At 42.6% G+C, this 22663-nt stretch overlaps 1 protein-coding gene and 1 long non-coding RNA gene across 2 annotated transcripts in view; one reads left to right on the forward strand and one right to left on the reverse strand.

Moving 5' to 3' along the window:
• Window positions 1–2759: 2759 nt before the first annotated feature.
• LOC120369875 lies at window positions 2760–5824 on the forward strand. Its single transcript, XR_005583479.1, has 3 exons — window positions 2760–2970; window positions 4906–5031; window positions 5626–5824. It is a non-coding gene; the product is annotated as an uncharacterized LOC120369875 (long non-coding RNA).
• A 2411-nt stretch (window positions 5825–8235) lies between these two features.
• The window catches only part of TGFBI (transforming growth factor beta induced), a 34655-nt gene continuing 20227 nt past the window's right edge, over window positions 8236–22663 (reverse strand). Inside the window, exons 6-17 of the mRNA XM_039483634.1 lie at window positions 21183–21329; window positions 20230–20371; window positions 18258–18470; window positions 17418–17555; window positions 16965–17110; window positions 16393–16529; window positions 15430–15560; window positions 12282–12406; window positions 11850–11952; window positions 10872–10951; window positions 9674–9698; window positions 8236–8379 (exon numbers count right to left, since the gene is read on the reverse strand). Coding sequence (XP_039339568.1) covers window positions 8339–8379; window positions 9674–9698; window positions 10872–10951; window positions 11850–11952; window positions 12282–12406; window positions 15430–15560; window positions 16393–16529; window positions 16965–17110; window positions 17418–17555; window positions 18258–18470; window positions 20230–20371; window positions 21183–21329 — 1428 coding nt within the window. The 3' untranslated portion in view covers window positions 8236–8338. The remainder of the gene's footprint in view (window positions 8380–9673; window positions 9699–10871; window positions 10952–11849; window positions 11953–12281; window positions 12407–15429; window positions 15561–16392; window positions 16530–16964; window positions 17111–17417; window positions 17556–18257; window positions 18471–20229; window positions 20372–21182; window positions 21330–22663) is intronic.

The raw sequence follows: 22663 nt of genomic DNA on the forward strand, positions 1-22663 counted from the left end.
AAGGGGAAGGCGGGAGCGCGCGGCATGACGCGGGCATGACCGTCCTGTCCCCGGGCTCGGTGGACCCTAGGCGGGCATGCCGGCGAGCTCCACGAGAGCCCAAATGGCCTCCGCCCATGCGCCGCTGCGGGCGCTTGGCCCGCTGGTGCCTAGAGCCGCCCCTGGATGGGCAAGAGCATGCACTTAAGTGTTTTTCTTAATTGGAAGGCCATTATTACAGAGAAGATGGGTAAAGTGAAACTGCACATTCTTGCATGTTTTCAGTGTGAAAATACTTTCCCTAAAATAAAAAAGTGGGCTCCCCAAAAGACCCATCTTTGCTCATCGATTGACCTATTTTCACTGAGGTATTTCAACGTACTGAGATTTTTTTCAGCTGAAACTGGCCCATTTTAGAGCACATAATGAACTGGTGAGAGGGAAACCTTGAATTCTGAGTGATCTTTTATTCGTTAAAAATATTTCACACCAGAGAAATGAAAAACCTCAGACTGCTTATTGGTGCAACATCTCATCAACTTCTGGAGGGGAACGCAAATTCTAGCTGATGATTTTCACTTTTCACTCCATGGATGCATCCATGATCATCGATAAATAACATCATGCAAGGACATTTTAACATGCGCAGTCACTATTATTGCACAATAATTATTGCAGAGACAATAAAGATGCCAAAATACAGGTGCTGAAAATTTAATGCACTGTATCAATAAACCTTACTTAAGTGTGCAAGAAACTACAAGCCGAACACCACTGAGTTATGGTACGTTCTTCCCCCTCTCATGTAGAACCTCTCCAATTAAGCCCCGAAGAGTTAAGCTAGGTGTCTGCTATCTAGGTCATATGCCAAAGCTTACTGTGTTAAGGTTAAGCTCCAAACGATTGTCTTAAAAGAACACATGCAAGGCAATATATTGCTACACCTGAGGCCAATATGGTGACTGTGGAAGTTAATTGCTTTTCTGGAGATTAAACAGATTCCAGCACAGTGTTCTGATGGACAGCAGTCACAGGTAACCATGCCAGGCGAGAAATATTTCATAAGCATTGAGCCTGGAGTAGTGCTGAACTTGGCACGGAGTGATCCCTGTGAAATAGTTGAACTCCTTTAATGGAGAAGAGAATAGCAGAGGCTGTCTGAGCAAACTGCATTTTTTCCAGTTGGTTAAGCCTTGACGTGTACGTAACTTCCACTGATGCCAATTTAAGTGAGGACTATGACACAGGGATAATGGTAGAGAGCTCACCACATACATTAAGGTGAAAGTGGATTTATAGCATCTCTCAGGGCTAGTCTACACTTACGGGTCGGTTTTTGTCGGTCGACTTTTTCGATCTGATCGCATCTAGCCGAGTCTAGTGACTCCGTTCGAAAACTCGTTCGACTGAACTCCTCCACTCCCACCTCGGCAGCTGGAGTTAGAGAGAGGAGAGGAGGAGCGGCGTTCGGTTCGCGCTGCTGGACGAGTCGTAGTTTAACTAGTAGTTCGAATTCAGCTACGCTATTCACGTAGCTGAATTTGCGTACCCTAGTTCGACCCCCATTCTTAGTGTAGACCAGGCCTAAGTGGTGAAATTTGGAGCTTCTGTAGATGTCACAATCATTGCTGCTGGGGTATGCGTTAAAGTGCCAGTCCAAGATTCCTGGTCTACAAAGGATCAGCCTGAAACCAATGGAGCTCAAATTTGAAGTTTCAGCCTGTTTCCCGATTATCCTGAAATACCCTATTGGCTACTGTGACTAATAACTCTTGAGATCATATTGGCTTAGTTTATTGTTGCCTTGAAGAGCAAAGTCCTCAGTTTATTCACACAATGGGAAGAACATATGCAGCAGCCAAACCAATTTCTCCACATTGCCCTGCCAATGTGTTTCAACCTTAGGAAATATCACATAGGTGGACCATAGGTCTCATGCAAATTCAGTATCCTGTCTTCAGCAGGGGCCAGCACCAGCTGCTTCAGAGGAGGTGCACAAAAACTTGCAGTTGACAATTAACCTTGACTGGAGTCACCAACTCTAGATTTAAGGGAGTGGGTGAATTTCCCTTTGGCTTTCTCCTAACACTGCCCATCACAGGAGCAAATATTGGTGTTAGAGCAGGGATTGTTTTTTTTTTGATGGAACTTTTCTCTGGAAACTGGACTGAAACCATCATTCCATTCCACATAGGCTACTCAACAGCCATTAGCTGATAGTTTTTATTCACTCCATCTCTGGCCTGGATTTGAACCAGCATTCTAAAAGACAAAAGGCTTGTAACCCACAGCCAGTTGCCTAACTACCTCATCACTTGAAGGAATCCACTGTTTGAGACTCATTTAACTGAGACTAGTTTGGAGCCAAATGAGAGGAAAATACATATTTCAAAACTAGGGGTGAAATCCTAGTCTGATTGACACCAATAACAAAACTCCACTCCCATTGACACATGGGAGTCCAGACGCTCACCTTTCTTTACCGTTGTTCACTTTTGTTTGGTTGACTCTTGCAGCAAACTTTTTGCTTTTGAAATGTTATTCAATTGTTCCTGTTCCTCTTTTTCCATCTGTTCCCCTGTTATTTGGCTCTAGCCTCGCTGGGTATGTCTGTCACGGCATCTGGGTTAACCTAGCCCAGGTGTGAACAGCCACGCTGCTCGGCTACCCCCGAGGTGCTGTGTCCTCACTGGTGCTGCACTCACCTGTGTGTGTTGCTAGGCCTTCGGATGGCTCAGCCCATGGCTCTTTGTGCTGCAGTAACTTGAGCTGCTCTAGGATTCTTTCCCAGTGAATTGTGGGAGAATTTTTCTGTCCTTCCGGGCACCCAGAGGGAAGGCATTGGATGACTAGCAGCACTTGAGTGAGTTAGCCTGCATCCTCCCTGCAAAGTGGGTGAATTATCAGCCAGAGTGAATGTGGATCTTGGGCTCTAACCCACACCCCCAGCCAGGTGGAACTAGCCTAGGCTGAAAGCACCACCCAACTCAGGTGAGAGGTTTGGGTGTGTGGATGGGAGGGTGTTTAGGGCAACACCTGGTTAGAGTCTGTGGTTAACTTTGCAGACTCATTGTCCCATCACCTAGTACTGCAGTGAACATACTTGGTTATGCTGTAGTAGTATAAATTAGCTAGTATCTGGAAACCCCTACAGCTAGTACATAGGCTACCAAATTGGTTTCCTGTTGCTTAGCTGATAGCAATATGGAGTGTTTACATTGGACAGGCCTAATTTTTATAGTCCAGTATCTTTCTCAGTTGGTAAATTTGTTTTTCCAGTGTCACTTATTAGGGTCAGTCACTTGACCATGTCTCTGTGGGAGTCCTCTGCTCTTAAACTTGTACTTCCCTAGGAGAGTTATGTTTTTTCTCAGCAAGGGTCAGTTCCTTCTTTGAAGGATCTTCCTTTCCCTTCCTTATTTAGCCAGATTATGTAATGATTTCCCTTTAGAAAACAAAGAGCAAGTTCAACATTCTCATCTCAGCTCTCCCTGTGTCTCCAGCTGCTGTGCTCTCCCCCATTAACCCCTCAAAAACCTAAGCAACACACTCCTACACCCGCAAAATGTAACTGATTAAAAAAAAAAATCAGCAATAGCGTTAATGGAATATGGGTAAAACTCAGGTCAGCCAATGCTTCAGCTCTCCCTAGCCCGAGCTATCTGTGTAAGCTCTCTCCAGCTGGAGGGAGAAAACAAGCAGGATAGCACTGGCCAGGGAAGCGAGGGAGCAGCTCCCCTCTAAAATTGCCAAAGACGCACAAGCACACAACAGCACTTCGGTGCTTCCAAAAGCGCTGCCAGAGAAAATATTTCCCATTCTTAGTTGCAGCCCCCAGCTCTTCTCAGCTAAGAGCATGCCTGCTCACAGCTGAGACGACAGGAGAAACAAGGAAGGAAGGAGCATGCCCGTCTCTGATACCAGTGCTGATCGGAGCAGAGTCTTTATTTCCTTCAGGCCACTTTCAGCCCTAGTCGAGCAGGGCACGATGGTGTGGCCCAGGGGTGCTTTCTGGCTAGGCAGCAGAAGGGGTGAAGAGGCTACAGCAGGAGTATGGAAATGTGGGGTTACAAGGCTTAGAGGGGATGGAGAGGAGGAAGAACAGTTGGCGAGTGAAAGAAAAGATTGAGTGGCAGGAGGGAGGGAGAAAGAGAAGGGAAAGATGACAAAAAAAAGAGATGTGAAAGAGGAGGAGGCATCCATGGTTAAGGGACAAGAAAAAGCAAAGCAAAGTGAAGGAATAAGAATGAATGGGTGGGAATTCCCAAAAGCCCTCGGTAAACCTAGAAGCACAAGTCCCTTTGATTTTGAATGCCAAGTTGGTCATTTAGGGGCACAGGAGTCTTCAAAGATGCCATCTGGTCTAGAGCAATCACAAAAGCAGGACAGGTCAGTGATGGGAAAGGCAAGATCTGAAATGGAAAGACTGAAAATTAACTTTAATATTTTTGATTCTGTAGAAATCGGGCTTGTTGCTTTGATCTTGCCAGACCCATCTTTGCATCATTCTGCTGGCTCCCCATCACATCCAGCACAAGTGACTTGTCTTCACTTTCAGTATCCTTCACAGCCTACCCCCACCCTACCGAACATTTCTCGTGCACTATCAAGCTGCTAACTCCCACCTCCGATCAACCAACATTGATGGCCTTCATTGCCCACTTGTTACATTTTCAAACAAGTACCGTTGTGCTTTCTTCCATTTTGCTTCACGTGCATGGGAGAAGTGCCTCAAACATCCACAAAACCACCTCACTGCCATCCTTCAAATCAGCCCCTTAGATTTCTCCTTTGCCTCGATGCCTACAAAAAACCCAATGGCTAGACCCTCAGTGGGCTGAGATCACTCCCTCTCCTGCTACCCAGTATCGTCTCACCGTTTCCTTTTGCTCCCACATCTGTATCTGTTACTACCTTTTATCTTAGACTGAAAACTCTTTGGAGTGTGGATCGTCTTTTTGTTCAGTGTTTGTACAGGATGTGGTATGCTGTGGGACCAGGACCATGACTGGGGATCTGACCTAGGCACTACTGCAATAGAAGTAATAAAATGTGAGTATTTCTAATTGAAATGCTGGTATTAGCATGATCGAGCTGTGCATAGATTAAAACAAGTTAAAATGAGCCCCCCCCCCATGGCCCTGTTTTATGCTGAGCAGCATTTCCCTTGGCCTCCCTAGAATTAGTGACCTCAGTTTCAAACTGTGGGCCAGGTTGGCCTACCCACTTACTTCACCACCTCAACCAAGCTTCACAATCACCATTCCTGTGTAGAGTATTAAATTGTTTAAAACTTATACTACGTGTGTGTATATATATATATAGAGAGAGAGAGAGAGAGAGAGAGAGAGTTTGGCTGGTGAAAAAAAATTTCCCTGGAACCTAACCTCCTCATTTACATCAATTCTTATGGGGAAATTGTATTTGCTTAACATTGTTTTGCTTAAAGTTGTATTTTTCAGGAACATAACTACACCGTTAAGTGAGGAGTTACTGTACACATGGCTCAGATAAAATGGAAACTTGTTTTGCATTTAATAGAAGAAAAATAAATTGGCATTTTTCTCAGCTTGGAAAACAAGAGAGGTTAGATTTAATATTTCTGAAGTGAGATGTTTATACATTTGCCTTATTTGTTTTATACAGGCTAACAGATGGGCCCAACAGTGAATATAAAGACTATAACTCAGTGAAGGAACATTCCTGGCATCCTAATATCAAAAGCTTAACTCCAGATGTTTAGAAAATGCAGCAGAACTCCAGGAGAGGAGGCAGCCACGTCTGCTTTCCAAGTCTTCAACGTATAAGGAGATTGATTTGATGCTCATTAAGCTCCTAGAGGCCTCCAGGCATTAAAGTTAATTTATCTGCTAATTATACTCATTTTTCATATTTCTTCTAATAGGTTATTGGTTGGAGTGTGAAGACACTGGGGCTACCACAAATCAGTGGAGAGGTCCAGGGGCTGTTTTCTGGCTGGTATACAGAGAGGCCAGAGAGTTTTGCCTTTTAGATGGTCTTTGGACATGCCTCAACGCTTGGTAGCAGGAATTAGTGATTTAAGCCTCCACCCACCTCACCTGTTGAGCTGACTCCTGAGACTTTAAACTCAATGCAATGTGATCGCCACTGGTGTATCCCTGTCAGAGCTTGCAGGGGTTTCAGGTCCTCTGAGGCTTGTGGAGCAATTGAATATAACCTTCAGCATTGACACCTGGTGGCACTGTAGAAGACTAGTATAACACTGGACAGACCCTGGTCATCGGTGGGCAGGATCTAACCTGGGGCCTCTGGAGCTTAGTGCATGAACCTCTACTGCATGAGCTAAAAGCCATATGGCCCTTAGCTAAGGCTGCAGCTCTCTAAGTGGTCTCGATGCCACTAGATGGGACAGAACACCCCACCCAGGAGATGTTTGGGGGGGAGGGATAGCTCAGTGGTTTGAGCATTGGCCTGCTAAACCCAGGGTTGTGAGTTCAATCCTTGAGGAGGCCACTTAAGGATCTGGGGCAAAAAATTGGTCCTGCTAGTGAAGTGGGGGGGCTGGACTCAATGACCTTTCAAGGTCCCTTCCAGTTCTAGGAGATTGGTATATCTCCAATTATTACCTTTATTACACTAGCACCTGAAGCCACTCACAGAGCCTCAAGCCAGCTGCCCTAGTCCCATGTAGGGCCAGTCTCAGTGCATAAACTGCTATGAAATCTCAGGGGTGTACCACCCAGACTGCAGGGGCTGAATGTCCCACCTCCTGTGCGTGGGACTGCAGCCCTTAAAAAAAAAAAAAAAAAACCACAAAACCCTGTTGCTTTGGAAAATGGAGCCAGTCACCCAGTGGAGGCTTGAGACCCTGGAGTGAGAATCCTGCAAGGTGATCTCTTCAGGAGAAGCACAAGTGCAAGGTTAGAGATGATCCCTTTCAACAAGCCACTTGTAAAGAGGAACAAGATTTCAAAACAGAAACAAGTGGGAGTTTCCAAACCGATTGGTTTTTCTCTTTTTTACATTCAGAGCTAAATAATACTGCCCTGCCAGTTGATGGAATCAAGCCTCCAGCCTCACTCAGAGGGACCATTACTCCTACAAGCAGCCAGGACTACTCCCACCTTCCAGTCCATTCTGCGGTGCAACCAGCCAAATTATGGCTGCTCAGGATTTGGGGAGAGAACTGCAGCAAGAGAAAACAAAAGAGGAAGAGGTCTCTTGTTTTGATCCCCACTCTAATGCAGACATGATTTGGCCCACAGTATTTACCGGGCCAAATATAACCTAGATTCGCAGCAAGTCCAAAGTCAAACTGTACCCTCAAGCAATAAAAATCATGCTGCTGTCGTTGGTCATATGTTTTTTATTTTATTGGTTTTTTTTTAAAAAAACAAGTTATTACAAATGAATCATTTATTTGAAGGCTTCTGAGAGGGAGAAGTCTCATTGCAGATATGATGTATTTTCAGTCTTCTGGTGAACCAAGACAGCAAAGTCAAATCCATATGCATAAACAAAACCAAACAAAACTAGAACAGTTCAGACTGCAGTTTATATCATGCAAATCCCCTAATATCAACAGAAGGTTGTTTTTTTTTTTTTTAAAAAAAGCCAACCTCAAACTCAGCCTTGCATGGAAGGCTTTCAAAACGTGGGGAGGGGGGAAAGATGTATTCTTTGGTTTAAAACACAATATTGATCAGAAAACATTTAGTGAGTTCAACAAAAGGATAAGTTAAAATAATCACTGTGTAATCAATGATATGGTTGGCACCTAGGTGATCTATTGACTTGAAAGGTGATCATGTACAGTTACAGCCTGGTCATTAGGGTGAATGTTTTCAGAAGGTGGCAGACTTCGGATGCTTTTTTGGGGGAGGGGGAGGGAGTGGATGCACAAAGTGAGACCATACTTTTGATCTTGATTTTCAAGGGTGCTTAGAATCCACAACTGCAGTTGAAATCAGAGGTGAAGGTAAGTCTTGATTCAGGAAAGTGTCCTTGTTCAGGATAGCTCTTAACTGTCCTGAACAGGGATGGACCCAAGTACGCGCTTAAGTGCTTTCCTCAACCAGAGCTGTAATCAGCACTTGTTCTTCTGAAAAATAAGGCCCACAACTACCACAGGTTGGATACCTAAACTTGAAGCATCCAGAATCAGGGGTTACTTCTGAAAAGTGTTAGCCTTAATGTACAGCTCCTAAAGGTAAAAAAAGGAAGCAAAAATGGTTTAAAGAATATGGCTTTTTTTTCTCCTATCCATTCAAATGGAAACAAAATAAACTTAAGTGTGATATTTGGTTTTAAAAAACAAATTCTGTCCTTCCCTTAAAACCACAGCAAAAGCGGATTGTTCTGCTGAATGTTCTTCACTTTACTGTTTCATCCTTGCTAATAACCTGGAATATACAGGCGCTGAAAAGGGAAAGGAAGAAGAGACAGATGTGAAAAATACAATGCACAGCAACATTTAATTCCACCTTCCCCTGGATTCATACAATATAATAAATCTCACTTGGACAGAAGAAATCAGTACCAGCCATATTACTAAAGTCAGTGGAAGGATTCCCACTGATTTTAATGGGCTCTTGGTTATGCTCGCAGTGCATGTTTTGGGCTCATTCCTGAGGGGCAGTGAGCACTTATAACTTCCACTGACTGCACAGGGAGTTGCAGGTGTTCAAAGCCTCTCAAAGATCTGGTCCTTTAAGTCCAATAAGAGGAGGCAAGAGTTTTATTTCTGATCTGCATTTCCTGTTTATTGGAACATCGTTAATACGAAGCTTGCAGTTGTATGGTGGCACCTTGGTCTCTCCTGTGGCACACAAATAGTTACATCTCCAGAGGCCTGCAATGCTTTAGTCGAACCCAAGTTATTAGGCTCAATATAATGGCAACTGGGTGAAATTTAAATGGCCTGTGATATACAGAAGTCAGATGAGATGATCTAGTGGTTCCATCTGACCTTAAACTCTATGAAATTAAAAAAAAAAAAAAAAACTTATGGTAACTGATGGTCTGGCCTTGTAACACCTACAATATGTGACTGCACACCAGCATCAGGGTGGGTAGGAAAATATTAAGGATCCCTTTAGAGCAGGGATCGGCAACTTTTGGCACGCGGCCCATCAGGGAAAGCCGCTGGCGGGCCGGGACGGTTTGTTTACCTGCAGCGTCTGCATGTTCGGCTGATCGCAGCTCCCGCTGACTGCGGTTCGCCATTCCAGGCCAATGGAGGCTGCGGGAAGAGGTGGCCCAGCCTGCGCTGCTTCCCACAGCCCTCATTGGCCTGGAATGGCGAACCACGGCCAGTGGGAGCTGCGATCGGCCAAACCTGTGGACATGGCAGGTAAACAAAGTGTCCCAGCCCGCCAACGGCTTTCCCTGACGGGCCGCATGCCAAAGGTTGCCGATCCCTGCTTTAGAGGACCACAGTGCAACTCCAACTGCAGGTTCCACATGGATTTTTTTTTATTCAGCACTTATGAAATAGGTTGAAGGCAACCTATTTAGAACATGTCTATTGGGGAAGGGATTGATTTAAAGTGATGAGTGGAAGTTGGTGACATGTAGAGTTCCGTGAGCACAATAGCAAACTGAGACCTATTTGAATTTGACTCCTAAAAAGGGAAAGCAGAGGTGACAAAGGGCTAGTAAAATTGGAAACATCCCAGAGAATACAAGAGAGAAAGTAAGATGTGTTATTTACCTAGCCGAGCACTCCTCTGGGAGACCTGTAAGAAAAGAATATTTAAAACTAAAATAATTCTGACGCTTATCTATATTGGATAGCAACTAATTCATCAATATTTTCCAAGTATCACTGAACAGAACTAGTCAAAATGTTTGAAAACTACCAGCAAAAAAGGATTTGTTGAAAAATACAAGTCATTTTTTTAAACCGGTTTTAATATCGAAGCCTCAGCAGCAATAGCTTGTGCAGAATACAACTGCATCCTGCGTTCAGTGATGTGAGCTGCAGGAAGCATATTACACTGGCACGTCAAAGACAAACGCTGACTTCCTAGTTGTGTTTGGGGGCAAGCGAAGGTATTGACTATGATGGCTAAGGTCACAATCCTGAACAGGCTTCTGTATGTCTGTACTTAAACTTTATACACTGACGTCAATGGATGATTGTTCACAAACGTTAAGCACTTGCCTTTGTAGAATCAAACTCTAAAGTCCTATATGATTGGGGTTCTGGTTACCTGAGACACCTCCCCTCCATCTACCACCAGGGCCAAAGAGATCAGCTGGGGAATTAGAGATTTTTAGAGTGTGCCATCAAGAGGCAGGTGGAAAGGCATTCTCAGTGGAAGGTCCCACGATTATGGAACTCTTTGCCCCAGTGCGCTAAAAGACCTTTGCCACTACAGATCCAGGATCAGTGTCAGGTCCATCTCCTCTCCAAGGCATTTTCCTGAGGGAAGGTCTGAGGTAGTTATGGGGTATGACATATAGTTTAATGGTGGATAAGAATCTTCTACTTCTCCCATCGGTCAACAAGTTAAACATGTTACTTCCTGGTTTTTAGTTCTACAGTTACAATTATCTAGGAGTGCCCGGCACATTACAAACAAATGCAGAGGGGAAGCTCCCTGCAGTAGAGAACTTACTGGATCTGAACAAAGGAGCAGGGAAAGTGATGTAATAATGACATTTGAATACAACATATGCTGTTGAGGTTTGGCACGTGTCTTACAGCACCAGGATTTTATCTGCAATATGTTATAAAATGTATTTTTTTAAACTGTAAGCAAGAAAGAGAAGACTGCTCAGGGTCCAGAGTGTTATGGAATTAGTATTTTCATCAATCAAAAACTGAATAAATATAATGATGCTTAAAAATTATTATTATGTCTAATTTCAGAAGTATCCCAATACATGAGATACATTTTGTTTACCTTGGATAATGCAGATGCTTGTTTGAAGATTTCTAGTGCAGGATCTGCAGGCTCATCTCCTCTTTCTTGAGGTCTAAAAGCTGAGGGTGTAATTCAAACATCATTAATATATTTAAAATATTTCCTGATTCCCTCTACTAGTGTTCTGTAGCTAGGCATGAAATCACACGTCAATACAACAGCACCCACTGAATTAGAATACTTACTAGGTCATCCCCCTTCCTCAGAGAGCCAAGCATGCAATGGTCCTGCAGCTGGTTCTGAGTAACTTGGGTTGATTTGAACTATTCATGTGACAGCCCATTCTCTACTGTACTTTAATTGAGGAGTACATAACAATAGCCAGATAGTCCCACTGTCCTTTACAAATTGCTCACTGTAGCCGATAGCTGTACAGAGTCACTACGCTACCATTAGCTCCTTCCCAGCAGGAGCACAATATACGAAGGCCCTGATTCATCCCTGGTCAGGACCACTCTTAAGCACGTGCTTATCTTTAAGCACATCTCGAGTTCCACTGGCTTCAGCAGGACTGCTTACACATTTAAAGCTAGGCACAGGCTTATGTAGCTTGCTGAACTGGGACCAAACTTGTGTGAACCTGAATAGAACCCAGATGAACAGTTTCAACTGTGACACCATATGTGGTAAAATAGATTAAAACCACTGGATACTGATATTTTATAGTGTAACTGCATTGTGTAAAATGAACAGACTGTATGACTGATGGTATATTGCACAGCTGCTCACAAAATATCAAAAATTGTACCTATTCTACTAGCAGAACTTAAAGAACTAGTCTATTTGCTATAGCAAATGCAGCTATACAATATATATAATTTTGCTTCCTACTAAACCTGCACTGAATACCCCTTCTCTTACCTGCTGAAGAGAAAACATATTTCCTTTTATCAACTGTGCAAAACATTACTGAAATTCCTACCCAGCAGCTTTATATATTTAGAAACGTTGACCTACCTGGAGGTTGTAAGACAGCATTCACAGCATAAATCACACCATTAGTGGCCATGATATCAGTTTCAGCAACAGGTTCCTTGTTAACATTTACTACATTGTTTTTCTGGAGGTGGAAAAAAAAGGTGAAACCACCATTTAATGGATGGGACAAAAAACGCCAAACCTCTACAATAAGGTTAGCCTGTTTTTTCCCTAGAAGGCTTTTCCTGAGATCTCAAGAAAGAGTAGCCTCTGTTAAGACCGGTGGGTTCCTGAGGTTACACATCTCTCTGCTAGGAACCAGTGATGGCATTTAGTGAGAGCATATGTCCATTTGGAAGCTGTTTTGACACTGTCCAAGTTAGCATGACCATATTGTTGAAAACAAACCAGAAAAAAAAAATCCAAGGAAATCCCCCCTCCCCCGCAAAAAAACCACACACAAAAACTTACAGCGCTAACTTCAATTTTATCACCCTGCAGAGACTTCAATCTCACAAGAGCTCCAATTGCTCCACTGACCAAGATTTCATCCCCAATATGGTACTTCAGAATGGTAGCAAGTTCTTTAGCATTACCTGGCAGAAGAAACATATTTACAGGATAATATTACAGCTTATTCCCTATACACTGGCATAGTTTTAAGAGATAAATGCTATATGCATATGCAGGTGAGGTAATATCTTTTAATAAAAGATTATCTCACTATCTGGTCTCTATAATATCCCAGGACCAACATGTGTACACCACTGCATATGCATATAAAGTCACTTCACCCTCTACTGAAATCCAATCACGTCTGGCATCAAATGGAAAATATCATAGATAGTTCAAAGTACAGAGGTAATTTAGGGAGGTAAAATGTAAATATCTTAGCTGGATAGATAGAACATCATGGTTAACACTCATCTGTACAGAAAGTGCCCTGGGATCTTTAACCACAAACAGGCAGGACTAGAGCTGTGCAAATAACCAATTTTTCCTGTTTGCTGGCCAAAGTGGGCTGGGGCAGGGCAGGGGGGTGAATCAAAAAAAGTTTGTTTCGGTTTGAGCCAATACCAAAAACTTCAACGCAATTTAAACAAATTAAAAAAAATAATAATTCCAGATCAAAAGTAGTGTTTTACTTGACCCAAAACCAAGTGTGTAATTGAGTTTTTCTAAAACTTTTAAAAATAAAACTGAAGTAAAATTCTAAGCAAAACATTGTTTTGTTTTGAGTTGAAAAATTGAGATGTTTTATTTTTAAAAAGGCGAAAAACATTTCAACCCAAACGATCCAGGGAATCGACACAAATTCACAAAATGTTTCAGTCGACCCAAATCTGCATCTGTTGGGAAGGGGCGGGGGGGGGGGAGTTTTATCTGGAAAGCATCACCCAACTGTAGTCAAGACCAATTTATGGTCCAAAAGATAGCATAGTGCAGTGCCCTCAAACCCCATGCAGAGGTATTGGGTCAATAGTCACTTGTAGATATTTCCTACTGCTTCCAGTTGGTTTCCCATCCTAGTACAGATCAGTCCCGACCCTGCTTAGTTTATGAAATCTAACAAGATGACAACCCAGAGCCACTCCCAGTCACTTTGTTTTTCAACATGCCCCTCATCTTCTCTTTCTCCAAAATTAAGTGTTTCTTTATATTATTTGCTTTATTTCCTGGTATTGATTGGGTTTAAAAAAAAAGGAAAAGAAAAGTAGGAACTCAGAATCTCGTCTGCTAGTTCACATATCACCAGAGTTGCTGATACTAATATTACTTTAAAATAGATGCAAAGCTTGCTCATAATGAGCTAAATTGTGACATTAGGTGAACCAGGTGAAGAGTCACTATTTTCATGGAACCAACAGAGTTCACAGACATTGGTATCACAGAGTCTGATCCAAACCCCACTGACATCAAACAAGAGTCTCTATTGAATTCACTAGGCTTTGGCTCAGGGTCTGGAAGAACCAAGCTGATGTATTCCTCGCAATCCGTTCCCTGGTTAGCCAGAGAGTGGGGCAATAGTGGACATCGATCTCTCTCATTTTCTCCTTAGAGATGCAGTGCCAACAACTAAACTCTAGGTCAGACAGAACATGAGATGCTAAGGTATTCAGGCACCTAACTTCCACTGATTTTAATGAGAGGAAGGCACCTAAATCCATTTAAAAATCTGGGCCTTTGTCCAAAATGAAAGCAGCCCATTTAACGAGATGTATATTTTATTTCAGTAGCTTAGTGAGATGAAGTTGCAAGTCTTTTCCTCTGTGGTCTGTGTGTCAGTTCACACTGCATATCCTCACCAGCATGATTCACTTCCCCTTCAGAACCATAAGCTAAATATTTGCTTAGAAAAAACCAAGAACATTTCAAGCACTCACATCTGGGATATTTCACCCGTGGAGCTGGTTACAGTAGTTGCAAAAACAGTTGTGAAATATTTATACGTATAAACACTAGAATGACTGCACAGGCTGATGTAATAGATTACAGCTCCATGCACTTAAAAGGATAGCCAGCTACCATATACAGACGCTTTACAGATTATGAGGTCAGTGTTTGGTTGGGTTTTAAATGAATACCCAGCATTCTTTCCAACCCACATCCATTTTTAACTCGAAAAAAGGGACACCATTCTGTTGCTTATACAGAAGATGGCTGTAAAAGTTCTCATACTTTTTCCATGTCATGTCTGCAAGCCTGTGCTTTACCACAGTGGTTCTCAACCAGGGGTCCAGGGCCATTAAGGGGGGGGCACAAAGCAGGTTTCAGGGGGTCTGCCAAGCAAGGCCAGTGCTGGACTTGCTGGGACCCAGAGTGGAAAGCCGAAGCCCCACCGCATGGGTCTGAAGCCCGAGGCCTTTAGCCCTGTCACCTGGGATTGAAGTCGAAGCCTGAGCAATGTGGCTTCGTGGGGGCCCCCTGTTGCGAGGGGCCCCCAGGCAATTGGCCTGTTTGCTACCCCCTAATGCCAGCCCTGGCTTTTATATGCAGAAAAAACAGCTGTTGTAACAATTGTTATAACATGTTGAGGGGGGCCTCAGAAAGTAAAAGTTTGAGAACTCCTGCTTTACAAGGCATCAGTCTCCTCCTGGTCTTTATCTTTTCCTAGTCCAAAATATTGGTCTCTGTCTTATAGCCAGATTTGTTTTCTTCTTTCCCTGCAGGCAGGTTCATAGGTCTTGCACTCCCGGCATGTGAGGACCAGAGACTGCAAGTGCCAACAGCATTGCTAGAAACACCATGGTCAGGTGAAGGAATTGTGGTTCCATGGTCCCAACCAGTCTACACTTGCCAGCAGAGCTAAGCCCAGGCAGGGGAGTGTTCACTGCATGTTCTGAACAATCATACAGATGCCATTGTATCCCCAATGTTCCCAGAGACCTTGTATCTGCCTCACTGGAAAATTTAAGGCCACTTTTTGATGCCTGCTATACAGATCACAAGCTTTCTGTTGGGGCATGGCATATGAGTTGGTTATGTAGGAGGAGAGCTTTCAATGGATAGGGAGACGCACGAATTTTAAGGCTCAAAGAATGCAATATTGAAGGCATATTTATCCTGGTCAGTCCTTCAACATTACACAACATTAAAAATCAGATCTATGGATATTTACCCATAAGTTTGTTCAGTTCCCCTTGTGGCATAGCTCGGAAAGCTTCGTTTGTTGGAGCAAACACCGTGAAGGCACCTGGCCTATTTAATGTCTCCATTAGACCTGCAGATTGGATGGCAGCCACCAACGTACTGCAAGACACACACAACACACAGTTGTAGGCAGTGCTTAATTTGTAATGAAAGAGGTGCTGGGGCTGAAGCAATTACATGCAGGGGCTCAAGCAATTTTTTACATTCATAACCGATGCAGCAAGCCCAGAAGTGCCAAGGTTAGAAGCTGCCCAGCCTAGAGGTGCCACAGCTCAGCCCTGGCACAAATTAAACACTGGCTGTAGGCTTCATTTGTTTAAGCCCACATTATCATTCTAATGGCAGATACATTCAGTGAAAGAGTAACTGCTGTAGTTATTTCCAAGAAGAATTATAATGTTAAAGCTACAAAATACAATAGGTTCTGGCAAATAATTTAATTGAAAAAGTTGATTGACAAGAAGTTAAGGCCTAATCCAAAGTCTACTGAAGTTAATGGCAGTCTCTCTGGGGCTTTGAATCACATTCTGACTGTATTCACCTACAGATGATTCTTTTTAAATCCCAGTCCAGCTCCCATTGAGTTGGTCTATGGCCCTTTGATAATTGGAAACAAATTGGGGGATGCAAGAGATATTCTGGACTCATTTCGTACTTAAATGGGGTTTAAAATTCATTTTTTATTTAAATTTATGCTGCTTATAATTTAGCAAGACACACATTGAGATGCTTTTTCATTAACAAATTATATATAGAAATGACTTCAACCCATAGTTAATTGGAATTGCTTTGAAAACTCTGTTGCTACTGCAAGACTAACAGTGAGAACAAAATGTCACCTCGTCTGTTCTCTGTGCATTCTGATATTGTGCTCACCACCACAGTATCAGAGCACTTTCCATAAGGTGCATTAAGCAATAGGACTGCACACCTGAAACGTTGGTCTGCCTTTAGAACATCCATGACTGTTCCGACTGGTGGAGTCAACATTTTGTCCACCGTAAACAAGGTGCCAAACCTTCCTCTCCTGTCATGGGCAGCAATACAGCCGTTTTCAATGCAGAGGTTCTTCAAATATAAACACAGACAAAATAAATTAAAATACACTTCAAGGGACAGAATATTTTAATTGTTACGTTGTTTATTTGTATTTTTCACTTTGATACTTCATTCAAGCTATTTTTTTATATTATTATGTAAATTAGCCCTTAGCAGGCTTGAATATGTATAACTGAGGGTACCATTTGGCCTCCATAATCTTTGCTACAGATGATGATGGATGAGAAAGAAAGAATGCAGCCTGACTCTCAGATCCCACACTGAGTTTGCAGATCTGCATTGAAAACCTGGCCCCATTGAATTCAAAGGAAGAAATCCCATTGACTTCACTGGGGCCAGTATTTCACCCCTGATGTGTTATCAGTGAGACACTAATACAGAGCAACAGCCCTGCTAGAGCAATAATACGGTATCAGACTAAGAAAGAGTTAAATAGACACTCACATTGCGGTACACAAAAACTCTCAGTTCTTTGCCACCCAGAGTTTCTAGCGTCTGTCCATGGTAAAGATATTTAGAAGAAAGCTGTTCTTTAAGAATGTGATCTAGAAGCAAACTCTTCGTGTTCCGATTCATAGGAGGAGTCCCATCTGCAGCAAAAAAGCATTTCAACACACAGTGATTGATTTTAACACTATCATTAAGACTCCACAAGGATCTAAATAATAAATGTGGTATCTGTGTTGCCTTTCAGTTTCAAAACCAGTCTGTTCCCCAAGTAGAACCAGCTTACATGAGAGAGAGAGAGTGCGCGAGCGTGCATATACATGTGCAGAGATCTCAATGAAGAACGCAATCATTAACAATAGTAAAAATCTGACATGCAACTCTGGTTCCTCCCAGAAGCAGGTCTATGATCAGAACCAATGGAACATTTAGAAGATTTCCAAAGTTTACCTTTGAACACAGTGTTTATTGGGGCAAGAAGTGTCACACGCTCCTTTCCAGTGAGATGAGAGCTGAGATCAGCTTGTCTAAAAAGGTCAATAGACGTTGAAACATCAGATTCTTTACCTAACTCAAACAAAGTTTTAGCTAAAGAAAAAAAAAAAGAACAAATCACTTGTTATTTGTTTCAGCCTGGAGTACCATCTATTTGTAATTAGAAATACATACTAAGGAGCAATGCATATTGCTGGAAAGCAAAGGGATGCAAAAATGATCAATCACGAGCACTACTTATTTCCAAAGCAGTCATCCTGGGATTTTCAAAGCAGACACTGAATTTCAAAGGGAGTTGGATGTCCCAACTCTTAGGTTTCTCTGAAAGTCCCAGCCTTGATTTTTTTTGGACTGAATACAACACCCATCTTCTCTTTGCCTTCTGTTGAGTTATTTCCAATGAGTCCTTCATTAAAGAACCTTAGAATTTTAAATTAGACACCCTGTTAAACTGTAATGATATAAAATTCTACTGAAAAAACAGATTTCCAAAGCAGGGTTGGAGAGGAGGAGCATAAGGACATCAGTGTAAAGGTGCATGTTAACCTCCCTAAAGGATCACGAAAAACCCTGTATTTGCACATACAGGTCAGGTAATTGGGAACCGAATGACATACATAATTACCTAATTTGTATGCGCAAATACCAGCTTAGGTGGGCAGACATATTAGTATGTGCACCGGCATGCTTGTTACATTGCCCAGTGAATATTCTATCACAAAATATAAAAAACTCCACTAAATGTACTGCTCCAAACAACAACAAAAAATCCAGGATACAGATCAATGATTTTACCTGAGTCTGGAATCAGAAGCTCATTAACAAAATGGACTACACCATTGATAGCTAGCATATCCTTTTCAGCAATGATAGGCCTTCCATTCAGGGTGAGTTCATCACCAGTACAGCCTACTTCCAACATGGTACCTTCCAGAGTCTCCATTGACAAGCCAGCAATAATGGCCTCAGCACACATGGCTGATTTCAATATGTGATGGTTTAACAGGTCTAGGAGAGAGAAAACGCACACGGTAAATAGAAGTGTTGAAAGTCAGCTTAGAAATCATTATTTGTAGTGCCCAGGAGCCCTAGTCAAGGACCAGAACCCCACTGTGCTAGGCAACATACAAAGACCTATCCCAAAAGAGCTTACAACGATTGATAAGATTTTACAGCCTATGGACTAAGACCCCTGCAAGTGACGAAACCTGCACAAAAGGAGTAATTTACGGTACTCGAGTTTTTATACAGAATACAATCTTGTTTTTGCTACATTAGCAAAGATTTAGAATTTAATTCTCTCTCTCTCTCTCTCTACTCGTGTAAACGGGCAGACGTTATTATAGGTTTTAGTAGCGGAATCTTCACTCTGCAAGATGCAGAAGACCATAATTCAGTGCAATAGCAACCATCCTCATTTGGAGGCCACGCTTCACTCAAAGCTGCCGAGGAAGTAGTGAAATGTGAATAGATGCTCCATTCTATTCCAAGATATGGGTCTACATGCTATCCAGAGAGTTACATCAGTGGAAACCTGAAGGAGCTATATTGATATCAGTGAGTTTCTCCAGATTTACTGTGCTATAGTTGAGGGTAGGTTTTGGCCTGAGATATTTAATTTCCCTAGTAAAAATTAATAATCTTCTGCTGGTGATAAAGGCCAGATACCAGCCCCAACAAACTCCCCTTTGTGCCACTCCAGTAACCCAAAGGGATGCAACTAGGGATTTCTTCCCCCTCCCACCCCTCGTAGGCTCAGCATTACTTCCTCTCAATCTCAGAGCTTGGGGTTGGATGGCATGCAATCCCAGGCTGCATAACAGCTCCTAGGGGGCCACCACCAGCATCTCACAGACTGTTGTAACTTATATCTGGAACTTGAAGCGGTCACTGGCTGGAGGGAGTGCAAAGGTGGATCTTAGCCCACTCTCAAGGTCCTACAATAAGCAGGACTTGGCTGGATACAAGGGTCTGTGTCCAGATGGCCATTCAGATGGACTGGGAGCTGTGGAACCGATCACATCACCAAGGTAGCGTGGCCCATAATTTTACTTTCTTAAAAAAATCATTAAGCTGCCTGGATGTTTATAGCAGGAGAAACACTTTCCCCTCTTTACACAGCAGCCCAAGAAGTGCATTCGTTTTGATCTGAAGATAGTAATTCTTTTTGGCCCAAATCCTGCCCCATCCCTGTGTGGGTGCAAAGGCTGTCCTACACAGCAGAAGAGCTGTAGTTCCACTTCACAGTGTGGGCGTAGGCTGTTTGTGCAAGGAACCTTGGCCCTCTTCATGCCATAGAGTGGAGTTCCCAGTGCACTCACACACACACTGGCTCTGTAGCAGTAAGGTAGAGCTGGAGGATTAGTTGCTGTGTGTGTCTTATGATTTTTTTTGCCCACTCAGGCAGAGATTTCTAAAGGAGTTTGGAGTCAAACTCTCCAATGCCTTCGGAAATCCCAGCCTCAGGTCCCCTGTGAACCGCTGCGTGCTCTGGGGAGTGCATGGCTTCCTCTTTCCCCTATGGCATTCTCCTATGCCCAACTAACACACACACACACAGAGCTTGGTGCAGCATGTGGACCTTAAGTTCCCCATGTTCTGTCCTAAAGAAAAGGATGTGCCATCTAGCATTAAAAAAAAAGGATAATGTCAAGTGGATTATTCCAGCCTATGTCAGAGCGTATCAAGGGTCAGTTCTCTTACTTACCTACCTGAGCTGCAAAAATACTTTTCTACCTTTCAACACACTTGGTAAACTGTCATTTACCTTTGAGAGCTTCTGGGTCCCCAAGGATCCTGTTCAGTGTTTCTTGTGGGATCTTCTCAAAGGCTTCGTTGGTTGGAGCCAAGAGTGTGAACTGACCATCATTTTCTAACAAGGTATTAAGACCAGACGCAGCCACAGCAGCCTTTAAAGAAATGGGAGGAGAGAGGTTAGGATACACTCAACAAGAACACAAAGAAGGAAAAACATTCCCCCCGCCCCTCAGACAAGGGCTAAGGAGCAGACTTTTAAAAGCATCTGGTGCTTATCTACAGCCATAGGCACCAAAATACCTTTTCTTAAAAATCTGGCCTTATGTACTTCGCAGTGCCTCACCCTTCAGGCAGGCAATCTTTGGAACACATCGGGGGAGGGGGGACTTCCTAACCAGTGGTTTAGGGCTTGCTCCAATACCTATTGAAGTCAATGAAAAGGATCCGAGTGACTTCAAACAGCACTGGCTCAGCTCCTTAACCTGGTTAACTGGGAAATGCCAGTTTATGTTTAGATGTTAAAGTTCAATGTATAAGATGTGCATTAACAATTAATACTTTATTTATTAAATCAATTGGGTCAATGTTTCTGAACAGTAACATCTAATGCCAGGATTTTCAAAAGGAAATAAGGGCATGAGGCCTGGTGTACATTTAAAAAGTTTTACCAAAATAACTGTCAGTAAGCAGTGATTTTTTTATTGACAGAGTTAAACCAGTAAAAGCCTCTGTGTAGACAGTTATACCAGTATGAGATGCTTTATATTGATATAGATTCCAAATCAGAATAAGCTATATCAGCATAGGCACTTTGCTGGCAAAGATAAAGCAGCAAAACTTTAAAGTGCAGACAAGTCCTTGGTTACGTACATCCTAATGAAATTCTGTGGGAGTTGGACACCTCTGAAAATCATGAATGAAAGCATGAACTAACACACTTGTATACCCTTGAGATGAACTCACCCTAAGAGTTTCAAGATTTTCATCGGTCTCAACAATTTGCTGGATAGTGTTCGTTGTGGTGGCGATGACTTTATCTATCAGATGGACCACTCCATTGGTGGCATGATGGTCTGCTTTCAAAAGTCTGGCACAGTTCACAGTCACGATCTGCAGAGGAAACGATCCAGAGGGGATTGAGTTCAATTAATAAAAAAACAAAAAAACCACAATCCACAAACTGCATTAGTACAAGGAGAAGTTAAAGAAATCGGTGTAGAGAGGATGCGATGCTATTAAGCATCAGGAAGCAACAGTGTCTTTCTGTGGAACTGCTCTCAGGAGCTCTTTTACAAACCATTCCTCTATAGGTAACTCTACTGTTCACTGCATCTGAAACCCAACAGCATGCAGCCTGGTTAACCAGTCCCAATATACAGGAAATAATAATTAAAAAAAAATTACTGGCCAAGCTAAAGTTGTACTGTACTATAGGTCCCACCCTTACTCGAATGAGTAATCCAGTGACTTCAGTGTACCTGTAAATAAGAATTACTCACATAAGTAAGGGTTGCAGGCTCAGGCCCTATATCTAGAAAGATGACATTCATATATATTCTAAAGAAGTGGTTACCCTTTATAAGAGTGACAAACTACAGTGCGATTATGCTTTATGATACCTCTAAATCATATATGCTAGAAGACTAGCAACATAATGAATCTAATTGCCTTTTAGTTTCATACTTAATACTCATGCATCTGATGAAGTGGGTATTCACCCAAGAAAGCTTATGTTCCAATACATCTGTTAGTCTATAAGGTGCCACAGGACTCTGTTGCTTTATACTTAATACTGTAATGACTCTGAAGTTATACTTTACAGAACTATATACTAGTAGCATTTATTGAAATCAGAAGCTTAAAACCCATTTGACATAATTATACTGCAGAAAAACTATTCTCACTATAGTATGAAGTATAGGTAACATCAGAGTGCTTACCTGAGTGTAACATTACTGCAACATCACCTGTGTATAAAAATTGTATACAATACTCCTTGTGCACCTATATACTGAACCAGGTATTTATATATAGAACAATGTTATATCTAATCTCTTATGTAATAGGGAGGAGGGATAGCTCAGTGGGTTGAGCATTGGCCTGCTAAACCCAGGGTTGTGAGTTCAATCCTTGAGGAGGCCACTTAGGGATCTGGGGCAAAAATTGGTCCTGCTAGTGAAGGCAGGGGGCTGGACTCGATGACCTTTTGAGGTCCCTTCCAGTTCTAGGAGATTGGTATATCTCCAATTATTACCTTTATATTCACCTGAGAATCAGCTCCTTCAGACGCTCCACCCCATGCTGCACTAAGTAGAGCTCCGCAACAGAAGAGAATCAAGCTGAGTCTACGGTGTGTGCCAATATCTGCTCAGCTAATTTGGGGCTCAATCCTGAGACATGCAGAGTACCTTCAATTCTCATTGAGGTCAATGGGCACTGATCAC

This window comes from Mauremys reevesii, linkage group 8 (assembly GCF_016161935.1).
Source record: "Mauremys reevesii isolate NIE-2019 linkage group 8, ASM1616193v1, whole genome shotgun sequence".
Classification (NCBI taxonomy): domain Eukaryota; kingdom Metazoa; phylum Chordata; order Testudines; family Geoemydidae; genus Mauremys; species Mauremys reevesii.